The 16,845-nt window shown below is 39.3% G+C and overlaps 1 protein-coding gene across 5 annotated transcripts in view; it reads right to left on the bottom strand.

Annotated features, from left to right (window-relative positions):
- KLHL32 (kelch like family member 32) overlaps positions 1 to 16,845 on the bottom strand; it is a 269,853-nt gene that overhangs the window by 187,933 nt on the left and 65,075 nt on the right. For all 5 annotated transcript variants that reach the window (XM_073789446.1, XM_019929455.3, XM_073789445.1 and 2 more), the window contains one exon: positions 1,998 to 2,085. In XM_073789446.1, coding sequence (XP_073645547.1) covers positions 1,998 to 2,020 — 23 coding nt within the window. In that variant the 5' untranslated portion in view covers positions 2,021 to 2,085. The remainder of the gene's footprint in view (positions 1 to 1,997; positions 2,086 to 16,845) is intronic.

Here is a 16,845-nt window from a genome sequence, read left to right as displayed (position 1 = left end):
GCACCACCTTCAGAAGAGCCCGTCTTTGCTGTCGTTTTGTTGTCGACATCTTCTCAAACAACAGGTATGAGGAGTAATGACCTAGAAGCAAAACTATGTCCCAGCGTGACAACAATCTCTCCACCCATCCCTAAAATACATGAGATTTGAGGAAATAAGGCCACCACTTGAGAAGGCTACAAAGAAGTGGTGCCTCAGAAGAAGACAGGTCTCAGTGAAAGCAGGAGGTGCTTGGAGTTTTTCAGGGTGAGCAAGATGACACAGCACAGCACATGTATGTTCCTGGTGCAACAGTTCCACGTGGCACAGGGGAAGTTTGAAAAGTGCGCAAGGGGGTGCCTGTGCCCCAGCAGAGAAGGAAAGTCCATCGCAGAGATGATGGTGCTACGGAGGACAGATGGCGGTGGGATCAGAGTTGATCAGTGAAAGCAGAGATAGTAGATCTAAAGTAAAAAATCATTTGGAGAAGAATGCACATGGATTCTATTAGCCAGAAATAAATCACTTGGCTTAGCTGGTGGCAGACAGATACCATGGTCTCTACGCGCTATACTGGCTGGATGCCAGATCCAGAGCAGGATTTCCCAACCTCAGTGAAACTGACATTCTGACATTTTTCGCTATGGTCACTATCCTGTACATTGTTAAGATGCTGACCAGGATCCCTGGCCTCTACCCACTAGATGCCAATAGCACCCTCGATCCTGGTGACAATCAAAAATGATGCCAGATATTACACAATGTACCCTGAGGGCAAAATATCCCCCACTGAGAGTCACCCATCTAGAGCAACACTCACTTGGGGAGCACAGAGGCACTAAACTGGCTGTAGCAATGCCTCCGTTTCTGAACACACTTTTGGAACTAGTCATCTCTAATAGCTTCAGAGTCATGGAAGAAAGCTGGTCTCATTATTTCATAGACATACTCAATTCTTAGTATTTAAAAAGAAGGCATTTCCCAGGCTTATCACCTCTCTCATTCTTTGCTTTGAGGATCCCTTTGACGGTTTCCTCGAGGATGATGAAGACTTGCCTCCACTGAGAATATTCAAAGGAATACCCTGCATTTTCTTATTGACTGCCCCCTCAGTTCTGGGAATGTGCCAGGCTCCTTCCTGCCTGAGGGCATTTCCCCATGTCTTTCCCACCCTTCAAATCTCAGGTCATAGAGCACTGCTTCAGGAAGGTACTACCTCATTCTATCAATCTTTCAAAGCACTTTCACAATTATATTTGTGTTGTTACCGGTGTGATTTGTTTAATATCTGTTTCCCCCATAGAATATATATTTCATGAGAGCAGGAACCTTATTTGTTTTATTCGCTGCTGGATCCTCTGCACAAATAAATATCTGTTAAATAAGTACTAAAGTAAAATCTTATGAGTATTTTAAGAATACATATTAGTCACCCTAAAGTGCTTGCTTTAAAGGGGACAATAATCATATATATGTAGAGTTTTCTGATTATTTTTTAAATCATATACCTTTAGAGACATCTACCTTTTGTTTGAGGGAGGTTAGCATCCTAAATAAGAAAAAGATAAAAAATAGTATCAGGGCTTCCCTGGTGGCGCAGTGGTTGAGAGTCCGCCTGCCGATGCGCGGGACACGAGTTCGTGCCCCGGTCTGGGAAGATCCCACATGCCGCGGAGCGGCTGGGCCCGTGAGCCATGGCCGCTGAGCCTGCGCGTCCGGAGCCTGTGCTCCGCAACGGGAGAGGCCACAACAGTGAGAGGCCCGCGTACCGCAAAAAAAAAAAAAAAGTAGTATCAAAGAATCCTTAAACATACCTAAGTTTGGCCAGTAATTATATCTCAGTGGTTAGCCCCTGTGCTACCATACTAAACTCACACACACACTCTCAGACTGGTTTGCTTAATTCTTCAAATACACATTGAGCCCCTCCCTGTGCTTGGTCCTAGAATGTGCGGTGTGAGGATTTCAAGTCACACATGTCTCGCTACACAAGCAAAGACGTATCCTACAGTACCAACCTGAGGAAGCGTTCAGATGGCATTCTCCAGCTGGGTTCCTCAGGGTCTCAGCCTTAGAAATTTGCAGAGGAGTCGGCAAGCATTCCAGCTGAATACAAAAAAACAAGAAAGAAAAGCACAGTGAGCTAAATGCAAAAAAGCACACTCTGGGCCTTAATGATGCTAATGCTTTAGAATGCTAAGGAGGCACCCTGGAGGGTTTTATCATCGAGATATAACAATCTGACTGAAAGCTCTTATAATAGGCAATGGTTTGGAATGCTTCTAAATTTTAAAGTTTTTTCACCTTACTGGAACTTCAGCGACTAAGAAGTCAAAATGTATTTGAGAACCAAAAATAGCTAAAGTAAGAGTTACAGTAAAGATTAAAACATCAGACAGCCAAAGGGAAAAATTAAGATTTAATAAAATACTGCTACGATTTATGTCAGAGAATGTTTTGCTTATGTTCTCTTCTAGGAGTTTTACTGTGCCATGTCTTATATTTAAGTCTTTAAGCCATTTTGAGTTTATTTTTGTGTATGGTGTGAAGGAGTGTTCTAACTTCATTGATTTACATGTGGCTGTCCAGCTTTCCCAACAGCAGTTACTGTAGAAATAAAAATAAACAAATGGGACCTAATCAAACAAGCTTTTGCACAGCAAAGGAAACCATAAATAAAACAAAAAGACAACCTGCCGACTGGGAGAAAATATTTGCAAGCAATGTGACCAACAAGGGCTTAATTTCCAAAATACACAAACAGCTCATGCAGCTCAGTATCAAAAAAACAAACAACCTAATCAAAAAATGGGAAGAAGATCTTAATAGACCTTTCTTCAAAGAAGACATACAGATGGTCAACAGGCATATGAAAAGATGCTTGACATTGCTAATTATTAGAGAAATGCAAATCAAAACTACAATGAGGTATCTATCACCTCACACTGGACAGAACAGCCATCATCAAAAAGTCTACAAATAATAAATGCTGGAGAGGATGTGGAGAAAAGGGAATATTCAAAGGAATTAACTCCTACACTGTTGATGGGAATGTAAATTGGTGCAGCCACTATAGAAAACTGCATGGAGGTTCCTTAAAAAACTAAAAATAGAGCTACCATTTGATCCAGCAATCCCACTCCTGGGCATATATCCAGAAAAGAGAAAAACTCTAATTTGAAAAGATACATGCACACCAATGTTCATGACAGCATTATTTACAGTAGCCAAGACATGAAAGCAACCTAAGTGTCCATCAACAGAGGAATGGATAAAGAAGATGCAGTATATATATACAATGGAATATTTCTCAGCCATAAAAAAGAATGAAATGTTGCCATTTGCAGCAACATGGATGGACCTAGAGATTATCATACTAAGTGAAGTAAGTCAGACAGAGGAAGACAAATATTTTATGATATCACTTATATGTGGAATCTAAAAAAATAATACAAATGAACTTATTTACAAAACAGATTCAGAGACATAGAAAACAAACTATGATTACCAAAGGGAAAGGAGGGAGGGATAAATTAGTATGTGATTAACAGATACACACTACTATTGATATATATAAAATACATAAACAACAAGGATTTACTGTATAGCACAGGGAACTTATATTCAATATCTTGTAAGAACCTATAATGGAAAAGAATCTGAAAAAGAATATAAACATAATCTACCTATCTATCTATATATATATAAAACATTGAATCACTTTGCTGTATACCTGAAACTATCACAATATTATAAATCAATTAACTATATTTCAATTTTTAAAAATTGATAAAATAAAGTTGCAGAGGCTGAGCCACAAATATTAGTTGACTTGTCCTTTAGTGAAGTTAAAATCAACTACGTCTTGGGCATCTACAGAAAGACGATTTTCTATTCAAGGAGTGAATTTCTGAAAAATAGATAGAAAAATAACATATAGAAAGGATGAAAATTATAAGGAAATGAAAAACAGATTTTTACAGGAGCTTTAGGATTAGCATAATTGGAAATATGTAATTGGATGAAGTTGTCAGGCTTGAAATCACTCCTTGGCTATATATTCATTCAATCTCACAGTCCGCACCCCAGCCTTTGTTTTCAATCATTGTTGTAACTCTAAACAGAGAAGTAAATTATTTGAAAAGTCTGGGATGTGCTCCATGACTATGCTTTACAACTCTCATTAGAAGGTCTAGCTCCCATTTTCTAACACACCCAAGCAGCAAAATTAATTCCAATTTGGATAATCTTAAACAGGCTCTCTTCTAAGTTTCATTTTGAAAGGCAATACAGTGTAAAAACACTTATGAAAAGAATGTGTAAAGCTGTGCCTATTTCTGCTGATTTGTATAAAAGAGAGACCTATGATTTCCAATCTAACTAATATATAGTATTTGTTACATTGTATCCAAACCCTCATACTATAGTAATTCACATAGATATATCATAATTTGCTGAAAATTCCACTGTTACCGAACAGATTGTTTCAAACATTTTTCATACATTTATACTTATTTCTTGCTTTCTTTTTTTAATTACTGAAAATAGTATTATCTATACTTTCATTTATTTCTAATTTAAGTTTTGACAAATCTAAAAATGAGCATCGTTTTCAATTGATCCATTACAACTGGCAGTAAAAAGGATCAGAATAATTCAAGGCACGTTGTTTCATTAGCTAAGAGATTTTCTTAGCAACCTACCACTGCTACAGATTCCTTTCAGAAACTAGGTTATAAATTCCAGGTTCTTATTGCCTAACACAAACACTAACAGAGATGGACACTTGAGCATTAAGATGGCATAAGAATATTTATTACTACAGAGAGGTGAAAAAAAACCTTAATCTTTTGGAAAGTCTAATATTTTTAAATGCTCCCAATAACTAGGTGAATGTAGAATAAGAATCCTAAAAGTTAAAATAATCCAAAATTAAAGGACACTTTTACCTTGATATTTTTCAGACATTCCAAACATGACAATTAAAAATCTTAAGATAAATTCCCTTATTGTTTGGAGATCAACTCACTAAATTAGCTCTCCTCAGAAACTATCTAATTATAATCTGCTCCATTCTACAATGTTTAGTGAAATGAACAACATTTTAAAGGTGAGTTAAAATGAGTTAAAGGATGACTCAACTCCTGAATATTACTGTTATTTATTATTTACTATTTTTACTACATATTATTTACAACTTACTACATATATTTTATATAAATTGTATCACTGGATTATAACTTTCTTTTTGTATAAATAACATTTGTTTTCACATTTTGTTTATTAATTCTATTTTATATTTTAAGTTTCCCTTACATGAAGCATGTCTTCTAGCCAGCCAGACCTCTTTATCCTCTTGTCTTCTTGCACTTTTTCCTGTGCCTGGGATGTGGGTTCCTTCTTAACTCAAGGCTCTTACCTTTTCCCACGAGCCCAGGGAAATCCAGGCCAGCCTCCTGCCTTTCCCCTCCTTGGAATCCAGAAATGGATTCAGCGCTGGGCCAATTTGGTGGGGCCATAGGAAGCAGAATAGTAGGAAAAAAGGGCTAGAGTTGCTCTCCAAGCATGTAGCTCTTAGGGCTGCTCACACCCCATTAGAGATATAATGACATTTAGCACAAGCCCTAAGGGTAGTGCTATGTGGGGTTGGGAGCCTATGAGGTGGCTCTTTTTCTACTGAATTGAGAGTGATTCCTTTGTGACCATCTACAATTTTCTGAGCCTGTTGGCACCATGGAATCAAATCATCATATGATGAATTATATTCATCTCAGCCCCCACACCCATGGCCCTAAAACTATCAAGGCAACACATTCCCTTCCACCAAATTAGCCTTTGTGATCACCTGTGCAAAGAGCATGCAACTCTGCTCTGTCTGCTTCCACTCAGGGCACAATGCTCCTCCCAGCCTTGCCTCACTATAAGGACCAGCACTCCTGAGGTCTCAGATCTGCTCCCTTGGCCCACCTGTTCCCTAACCAGGGTCCACACGTGTCCCCTCAAGTCCTGGGCATCCATCATTCAGCCCCAGATCAAATGAAATCCCTGAGGACTAACCATCACCATCAATGTTGCACAATTAGGGCAGAATTCGATATAGCTTGGTCAAAAATACCTCCAAAATTGTGGAGATTTTTTTTTCACTGATTCATGAGATAAATCTTTCTTGAAGAACTACTTTATGCAAGACCTGGAGCTGGGTTCCTAGGATACAGTAATTGATACATGAGTTTTTCCTTTCACAGGGCTTGTAGGGGGCCACAGTGGACAGCAAGGAGTGGCTTGAGAGTATTTTAGCCTTCACAATCATCATTCATCTCTCTCAAAGCAATCCCAAGTAAGCATGCAGCCCAGAGCACAGCGTGATCTGCTATGCAAACACAGCCTCAAGACCAGCTCCTAGCCCTTCCCTTCTAAACAAAAGGCTGCCCTTCAGTCCCATCCTGGCCCACTGCCAGTGCCTGTATAATTCATTCTTTAATCATAATTGTGATAAGTGCAAGGGGCTCTAAGCACAGCTTCCTCATCTTAAAAATAGTAATACCCACCTCATAGAGTTGTTGTGAGGATTAAACAAATTGGAATTCTCAGAAGGTGCCTGTCACATGGTGTTAGTTGTTATTATTGTTGTTGTTTTAGTACTATTTATGATTTATTATCGTTTTACATAGGAGTAAACTTGGCCCATCCTGTGTGATCAGAAAAGGGGCTTCCTTGAGGATGTGACATCTGAGCGGATCTCTGAAAGATAATTATCAACTGGGTAAGGGGTGGGGAAAGGGATTCTGGGAGGCATCCTGGGCAGAGCCAACAGCCCGGGCAAAGGTCCTAAAGCAGAAAGAAGCAGGGCCTATCAGAGGCCACAGGGCAGATCACACAAGCAGTGTTAAGAATACTGCTTGGTCATTATCCTAACACTAGTGGGAGTCCACTGAAGGTTTTAAAGCAAGAGACTTGCACGATGCAATCTGCATTTAGAAAGATCACTCTGGTCGTAGTTTGGAAGCTATTGCAAAGGTAGAAGAGTTCCCAAAGGAATAAAAGGCAACCTTGGACTTCCCTGGTGGCACAGTGCTTAAGAATCCACTTGCCAATGCAGGGGACGCGGGTTCAAGCCCTGGTCCTGGAAGATCCCACATGCCACGGAGCAACTAAGCCTGTGCGTCACAACTACTGAGCCTGTGCTCCAGAACCCACGAGAGACAACTACTGAAGCCCGCGCACCTAGAGTCCATGCTCCGCAACAAGAGAAGCCACCGCAGTGAGAAGCCCACGCACCACAACGAAGAGTAGCCCCCGCTCACTGCAACTAGAGAAAGCCCGCGTGCAGCAACAAAGACCCAATGCAGCCAAAAATAAATAGTAAAAAAAAAAAAGGCAACCTTGTACTGTTTGGCCCATTGTACAAGGGTAATCACCAGGTCACACAATCAACCTCTCCCCAACAGCAAAACCTCTCTGGCTTTTTGTCTGAGGGATGGCATCTACTTTCCCTCATCAGACATTTATCCTGACCAACCATGCCAAGTACTTTTCTCCTGGGCCTTGTACCTGGCTGGCACTAACTCACTGGTTGGCTGAAATTAAATCCCCTGTTCAAATGGGCTCAACTCTCCCTTTCAGGGCTTGGTAAGTTTAGTGCTGGCGTCTAAGGAGAAACCTTAAGGTGGGGAGAAGGAGAGACCAAGTGTGAGATCTACCTGGCTTACTCGACCCTGACCAGTGTCCACACATGCATGAACTTGGTACTGTGAAAGAGTGAACACCTGTTCTTGTACCTGCCCAACCTCGCACAAGGTTCTGTTGGTATCGAGCACCTCCCACCACCCAGCCTAAGCTGATGGGTCTAAGAGTCCCGGTGGAACCCAAGCTGAGCCAATCAGAGTTCTTCTCTGGGATTTGGAATTAGAACCACCAGTCTCCAGATCAGTTGTGCTGCTCACTTGCAAGTAGAAAACAATACAGGAACTGACAGAGATGCTCCTTTTATACTAATCCTATCGTCATTAAAATTTTTATATTTTGTTAATCATCTCTGAAATATTACATTAAAATATTATTTATCTTGATCATCTAATTTTTTGATGCCCTCTTAAATTTTGCACCTCACTCCAGTCTCAATTCTGTCTTCCGCCATGTGGATTAGGAAACCAAGAAAACAATTCTGCAGGAAAGAAACAGCAAAAGAAGCAAGTGTACAGAGAAAACGTTACAGGCAAGAGATGGAAAGAGAGGACATTCTCGATTTTCCATGCATTCTTGCATGGAAAGTACATGAAACAACCTAGATTTGTTGGTTGTACATGAAACAACCTAGATTTTTATAATAAATTCCTTGTTTTATTTAGGCTAACTCAGCTGAGGGTTAAAAGATTCCCAAGAAATTCATGAAACAACCTAGATTTTTATAATAAATTCCTTGTTTTATTTAGGCTAACTCAGCTGAGGGTTAAAAGATTCCCAAGAAATTCAATTAGCGTCCTACCTAAGATTTTGTTTGTGAAGAAACGGGGGTGGGCGGCTCTGCTGCTTTAAAAACACACAGAGATGCACATATTCGCTTATTATGAGCTTATCTGAAAACTTAATCACCGTTTAAACTTTAAATCTTGCTTCTATGAGAAAATGCACTCCAAGAACTCCCCCGAAAACAAGGGTTTAGATAACTAATGTTCACATTTCGATGACATTGCATGCGGTTTCCCCTACATTCTTTAAAAGGCCAAGCTCCTGGAGACTCAATTTTAACTGCTTTTTTACACAAATTCATTAAGAAGAGGCAAAATAGGGCTTCCCTGGTGGCGCAGTGCTCGAGAGTCCGCCTGCCGATGCAGGGGACACGGGTTCGTGCCCCGGTCCGGGAGGATCCCACGTGCCACGGAGCGGCTGGGCCCGTGAGCCATGGCCGCTGAGCCTGCGCGTCTGGAGCCTGTGCTCCGCAACGGAAGAGGCCACAACAGTGAGAGGCCCGCGTACCGCAAAAAAAAAAAAAAAAAAAAAAAAAAAGAAGAGGCAAAATAAAAGGTTTATGCCTGTGGCTTAGTGGTCAACAACCAAATATACAAAATATTATTTTCGTAAACAGAGAATTTACTGACTTCACTAAATATCATTCAAAGGCAAGAAATGTATTTATTAAAATAGTTAAGAAAACGTATGTTAAAATTTTAAGTATCTTTTGATCAGCGTTTTAGCTCAGCTTAATGAACTCAGGAAGGGAGTAGGGGATTTTCCTCTGCAGCATAACTACTATAAAAGAACAAGGTAGGTAGAATTCTTTCTATTTTATCAGAGTAGAGTTTGGTTGTGGTACTTCTCAAAAGATGTAATGTCCCCCCAAAAGACTGGTAACACAAATATCAGTCTTTGTGGTTAAAAAAACATAAAATAAAACAAATATTTTATGAAATGGAGCCATGTTCACATATCAACTTGCTGTCATGATAGGTGGCCCACCCTGAGCCACCCACTCTGGGCTAGTTACTTACCTGTTTCAAGTCTTTTTTTTTCACTTTCTAAATATACAGATAATAGCACCTCCTCACAGAGCTGTACGATACATGGAACATACCTAGCTCAAAGACTGATACATCACAGGCTGTCAGTAAACATGAATGTGTCTCCTTTTATTATACGTACAAATATGAATCACACAGTGATTTGCTTAGGTGACAGGTATGTAGGTGAATTTTTACTTTTGTTTCATTTTTTTTGCTAATGTAGTTCACATGCTAAGTACTAATTTTTTTTTTTTAATGCCAAAAACACCAGCAACCGTCCCAGGACTGTTCTCAGTGCAATGATTCAGGCCCCTACTCTAAGCCCTCCAGCTGAAGCTTGCACTCACCTCAGGAAACACAGCAAACATTTCTCAAAACTATAGCAATTCTTTTGCATGACTGAAATTATTCACTGGCCTCACACTGAGGAAATGCTTGTCAGTGGAATTCCCTCTTTCACCGGTGAGTTTCTTTTCAAATATAACCTGTTTGGTATGTACAACTGATGAGGTTTAACCTTTATAGTTTTTATTTTTATTAAGATGTTTCAAGCTTGTCAGAGCTTCACCTAGACAAATTTTTGAAGTGAACATTAAAAATATAGTATTTTCAAAGAAAAAATTATCGTATTAAGCCATAATGGTATGAAAGGGAAAAGAAAAAGTGTCTCATAGGTCAAACTTGATTACATGCAAAGAAAGACCAGATAGACTAACGCAGGTTAACATGATCAACAAACATAAAATACTAAAAAATTAATTATTGGATGTATACTAATAGATGAGAAACTGGTTAATTCTTGCTATTCTCATAGATTTGTTTAATAACGTTTCAGTATTACACTCCCTTTAAAAATACTTGATGATTTTTTAAAATATTAGTTATTCATGATCTCAGCAATTCATAGTAATTAAGGGGAAATAGCACCACGTTTTAAGCAGCGTTTTAAGCAGACAAAAGTAAAATGCAAGAGATACAGAGGTAGTTTGCAGGACGAAAACCCAGAGATTTTTAAAAAATGAATTATAGGGATAAGTCTTGACCATGAAAAACTACCTACGTTAAATGATTCAATATACTTAAGGCTTGTTGATCCCAAACAACAAATTACATAAAATTAATATATCTTGAAAGGAAATGTTGCTTCTAAGCATAAAAGAATTAGAACACATGCAATAGGCCCAATCATTATTTATTTATGTATTACCTATGGTGATAATTTATCTTTAATTCCGATTATTTCATAAATTGGTGTATTTTTAACACGAGTAAATTAGTATATTTTAACACCGGTACACCATCATGTGGTGTGTAATAAGTGATATTAGTTATCCCTTTAGTCTGAAAGGCAAATATTCAAGGGTACCCCATGGCATACGTTCCTGTATGGAACATCATTCCTAAACGCTAACAAGATGCCTGCCCTTTCAGAGAGTGAAAACATCTAAGCTCTCCCTCCAAATAAAAAAGACGTGAGATGACTTAACTCTAACAGGAAAGGTCCAGTGTGTAACTAAAGCACAGTTTACTACCTGAACAGAAATTTAGGCCAAAAGAACACAACTGTCCCATTCTTACAAAACCCTATAACCCTGTTAATATATAAGAAAAAAGACATAATCATTCAGAATATATTCCTGAGATCATAACGTTAAAGCCTCTCTATTAAACAGCTGCTATTCTCTTTTAAGTTAAAAGTTTAAATTATAACTAATAACCACTTTACCTACTACCATGAGCCACATTTTCCTTTGAGTGCTATTACACTAAGAGGCACTTCACATGCATGCTCTCATTTAATCCTCACAACAACCTGAGGTAGAAGATATTATTATTTTCGTTTTATTAGGGATAAGTAATTCACAAAAGGCACAGGACTAGGAATTGGTAGTGTCAGGGATCAAAACTGTTTGACTCCAAAGCTTGTACTCTTAATTATTCTGCTCTAATCCCAAATTTTATAATAAATCATAAAACTACTACTTTTGAAGGCATACTAAAATCAAAATATATAGATTATGTGAAAATTACAGAAGAAATATAGCAAGTTCTTCTTAACAATATAAGCCACAAATAGGTATATAACGATACCTATTTCTTATAATTCTATGAGAGGGGAGAAAAATCAGGAGGCAAAAGGTTAGATATCTTTTTGCAGCTGGATTTCACCAAAGGTCACCAGGACACACAGCCAGTATAAACTGGCCCAGCACAATAATCCCAGATAAACAGGTGTTTATAATAGGGAGAGAGCAAACTCTTTTTAAATTATGGAAAACATGGAATCATCAATTGTTTTGAATAGGGTGATATGAAACCACACGTCTCATAGTTAGGAAAGGAGAGCCAATAAGCATGGATTCCATGAAAGCTCGTGCAGCAGAGCTTCGAGGTCTTCTATACTATTCTATTTAACACTTTACATACTTGAAAGCACCTAGTATAGTGCCTGGTACACAGTGGTGCTCAATAAACATTAGTTTGACTCTCCTTCCTTGTTTCCTAGACAAAAAGATAGAGGGCACACTGTGCAAAAGTATAGATAAGAGCATAGCTGGAAGAGAAACTGAACAGGTTGGATGACAGTCAGCCTCAGGTAGAATCTGACAAGATGAGGTTAACAGGGCCCAAGAAATGCTTCTGTATTTCATTAAAAAAATAATTATCAACATGGAGGAAGTGTAGCTTAACAGTCACATGAGGTTTTCTAAAAAACCCTAGGAATTTGCACGACTATGAATAGTTGTTATATTTTCAATAAATAAAGTATTTATACGGCAACAAGAGAAAGATGAATGACTCCACAGGAAATAACGGACAAAAAGCATAAATAGGTAAATCACCAAACTAGAGATATAAAGGAACAGTAAACATAAAAATGTTCACTCTGGTTAGTAATAAAAACGCAAACCATTCCAACCATTAACAGCCAATTCCTTCTAATCACATTGGCAAAGAATGATGATGGCCAATGGGAACAAGGAAAATGACACTCCTATATGCAGGCAGGTATGTAAATTAGTACAGTCATTTGAGAAGGCAATTTGTAAATATGTATCAAAGGCCTCAAAATGGGCAAACCCTTTGATCTAGAAATTCCACATCTAAAAAATCTACCCTATGGAAATAATCAGAGAAGTGTACAGAAGTATATGTGCAAGGGGGTTCACTGGAGTGTTGTTTATATGAGCAAAACATAGAAGCAATCTGTATGTTCAGGATGAATTAAATAGCGTATATCTTTCAATGAAGAACAAAGCAGTAATTCAAAATGACTCTGGAGAAATATACTTATTAACAAAACATACATATTTTAAGAGAGAAGTAATAAATCAATATGTATTGTATTGTGTAAAACCACTTTTGTAAAAATACATATTTTAGGTGTCAATAATTATTTTCACCATGTGAAAGTTTTTTTAAATTTTGGTTACCTGTGTTTTCTAATGTTTCTACAATAACCTTGTACCTTGTATGTGTGTAATTAAAAACAAGGGTAACAAGAAAAGGAAGTTTCAATTTGTGTCCTATATCCAGCACTTACCAACCACATAACTTGAGGCAAGCCAGTAAATTCCAAGACTCAGTTTCTTCCTAAAGTTGGCATAATGATAAACTATACCTCTCCTGGCCAGTATAAGAATAAAATTAAAAGCAAAGGCACGTTGAAGTTATAAAGTACTTGATAAACACTGGTTGTTATTACTAGTTGACAGAAAGTCCAATAAAAGACAACCGTACAAAGAAGCTGGGAAAATAAAAACTGACTCTCGGATGACGTTAAGAAAAATGTGGTGGAATGCTAGCGCTCCTGCACCTGCACAGGTCATCCCGTGTGTGGCCGTGCAGCTGTTTCTGTGTCATGTTAAAGAGAAGAGCTGGCGAAGATGAAGATGATAGGACAACCTCTACTAAGCACCTGCTAAGTGTTCAGCATAGGAATTGCTTTCCATACCTTATTTCATCCATTGCGTCCTTTACTATCCTTTCTTATGGAGTAAAATATTAAAGCATCAAGAAGTCAAGTAATTTGTTAAAAGCCACACAACCAGTTAGTGGTGAAACGAAGCTTGGAACCAAGCTTAGCAGACTAGCTCCAGAGTCCACACGTTCAGCACACTTAACACTAATGAAGGGAACATATTCCAGGCTGCAGTCACATCCTCAAGTGCTGAAAACATCAGCACCAAGAGCCACAGGCACCTAGTACCAGGGCCAGAGAACCAAGGAAAAATCAACTTTCTCTGACTCAGTACGATGTTTCCAATAATCTAAGATGCCCAATGAGCAAACAAGTAACTATGCAAAGTAATAGCTCCCTCACTGGAAGTCAAAAATGGGACCATAACACATTCAACGTTGTTCTGAAGGGAACTCAAATGGCCCTAGGCCCGCATGACCCATAGAAGCCAACAGCTGGGGGTCAGTACCTGCAACCACCACTAGCTGGTGTCCCCCTCTGAGGTCCCCGCTATGGGCTGAACTGGGTCCCCCCCAAATTTACATGTTCAAGTCCTAACCCTCAGTCCCTTAGAATGTGACTATACTTGGAGACAGGGCCTTTAAAGCAGTAATTAGGGTAAAATGAGGTTATATGGGTGATCTCTAACCCAATATGACTGGTGTCGTTATAAGAAGAGGAGATAGGACACATGCAGACAAAGAGGAAAGACCATGTGAGGACACAGCAAGAAGGCAGCCACCTATAGGCCAAGGAAGGAGGCTTCAGAAGAAACTAACCCTGCCTACACCTTGATCTCAGACTTCTAACTTCCAGAACCAAGAAAAAATAAATTTGTAAGTCACCCAGTCTGTGGGGCTTTGTTATGGCAGCCCCAGCAAACTATACGGCCCCCAGGGGAGGGCACAGCCCAACAGGAGCAGGTCCTTGCCCTGGCTGCCCTCTGGCTATCGCTCTGCTCCATGATTGAAATCAGTCTTTTCTAGCCACAGCTGACATGGCCTGCCAGTCTCCTCCAAGCTTCTGAGGCTCACAGGCTGTTCCAGGCCCGCTGACCACCCTACCTCCAGGTTTGGGGTAACTGGTGCTTTGCTCAAAGCTGGATCACAGGTGACTCTAAGAAATGTCAGCCTCGGAGGACCCATGGGGCCTAGACAAGCTGCCTCTCTACCACTGCCCCCTTGAGCATCTGGCTCCTGGCTTTCACATATCCAATCAGTGCTCACTGTTGCTAAATCTCACCACTCTGAGAGGAAACTTCCCAGGGATATAGTTTGTTTGTTTTACAGGAGCGCTCTCCTTCCCACGTTGCATAAGTACTGCAGGGGCCCAAACAGAGAGGGATGAGGTCCAGAGTGTGGAAGCACAGCCTGGTCATGTGCTGAAGCACCTGCCACCTCCCCGGACTCTGACTCTGAGGCCAAGCTATGTGCACCTGTGAGCCTTCCACAAAACTTCAGGTGATTATTTTCCTCAGGTGGGCTTCCACCAAACTCCCATGGGTAACCCCACCAGTCTGTCACTAACAACTGCAACTGTCTGCAACCTTTCCAATGTAGTCCTGAGCTAGATCCACCCACACAGGGAAGGGGGAATATTGCCCATCTCCATATGCTGGGGGATGTGGAGACCAAGCCCCAGACAAGACACCTGGGTACTTGGCAGTCAAATGAATGCAGGCAAAAGCCCTTAACCATCTGATCATTTCAATGCTCTGCTTAAAACTGCTGTGACAAAAGTCAAATTCCTTAAAATGGTAACCCCACCAACATTTCCAGCCTTCTGTTCTACCACTTGATTTCTTGTTTCCTGGTCACAATCATACAGATCCACTCATCCACACTGAGCTATTCACCCCCTTCGGGATACTGGTACCAATCATCTTCTCTGCCCAGAACTTTCTATATCCTCTTTGCCTGATTAGCTCCTATGTATCCTGCAAGTGCCAGATGTCACCTCCTCTGGGAAGACTTCCCTAAAACCCCCATAGGTCTGAGTTTGTTACTCTCCTACAAGCTCCAATAATACCTATACGTTCACACTCACAGCATAATTAGCACTCTATGTAATTACTTGTTTGGGGAAAGGGGAGGCAGAAGCTATTAGCTCAGCCTCATTTCCACCCCTAATTCCACCCCAAGACAGTAAGCTCTTTAAATAGGGTGACCATCCTGGGGTAGCCACAGTTTTGTCTATTTTCCCGGCGCAATTACTAATTGCACCCTCCGTTTGTTTTCTTTGGTTTCCCAGTTTGGATCATAAATGATTTGGTCACCCTGTCTATATAGGCAGGATCCACATCTATCTTGCTCTCTGTCTTGAACCCACGGACTACCATTATTCTCACAAAATCCCCAAAAGCAGAAAAAGCAAAAGTATGATGTACCTCTGTTTTAGAATGAAGAGCATGAGACTGTAATGCCAGCTTATTTGCATATATTAAATCATAATGTTTTAGTTTATATTATCAAAATGCATACCCCAAAAAAATTCTGCACTGAATATTAAAAATTCCTCTAGTGAGAACGAGGATGAAGTATCTAGTCACCCTCATGAATATAGCTGGAGACCTTGGGAACCAAACTAAAATATAATGTTTAAGTCAGTTCTTCCAGTCACATTAACACACCCCTTTTCAGCTCTTACTTTAATTTTTAGCTCCATCACTCCTCTATGAATAGAAACATAAAATGCTTGGATCAGTTACACAGTCTTGTCAAAATAACCTAACCTGCAATTATAACATCCTAAGGTGCTTTTTTAAAATGTTGCCATGAAAACTTTTTCATTAAAGAATTTCTTACAGCTCCCAGACCACTGAAAATTAAACAATCCATTTACATCTTTATAGATGACAAAAGGTAGATCTTGAGTGTTTTGCTATATAAAAATTATCTGTATGACAACAACATTATTGTATGGAAAAAATCAATGTGCTACATTTATGTGATTATTTTATTTCATTAGAAAATTCTGTATAAAAAAGTTATTAATCAGCAAATGAACATTCTTCTCTGATTAATGATTGCCTTCTAACGAATAGAAAATATACAGTTTATAGTTCTCTAATCTATGATCTAGATGTAATCCTAACTCCATTTTCAAATAGAGAAACGGTCTTCTTGTTAAATTTTAAACCATGGACTCTTCATTCATTCAGATATTTACTAAAGGCTTAATATATTTCCAGCAATCACTGAACAAGATGTGATGACAGACACGGAAGAATTAAAAATAGTCTCTGCCCTTCAAATAGCTTGTAATCTGCAAGTAAGGCATAACATCCACATTTGCATCACCCTAATAGTACAAGACATTCTGCATTTTCATCAACTGAGAGAGTTACAATTTTTTTCTCATTTTAAAATTTCTAAAATTGAGGCTGTACCTTAAATCAGTTGCTGA

Source organism: Tursiops truncatus, chromosome 12 (genome assembly GCF_011762595.2).
Source record: "Tursiops truncatus isolate mTurTru1 chromosome 12, mTurTru1.mat.Y, whole genome shotgun sequence".
Lineage (NCBI taxonomy): Eukaryota > Metazoa > Chordata > Mammalia > Artiodactyla > Delphinidae > Tursiops > Tursiops truncatus.
This window is presented reverse-complemented; position numbering and strand designations above follow the sequence as displayed.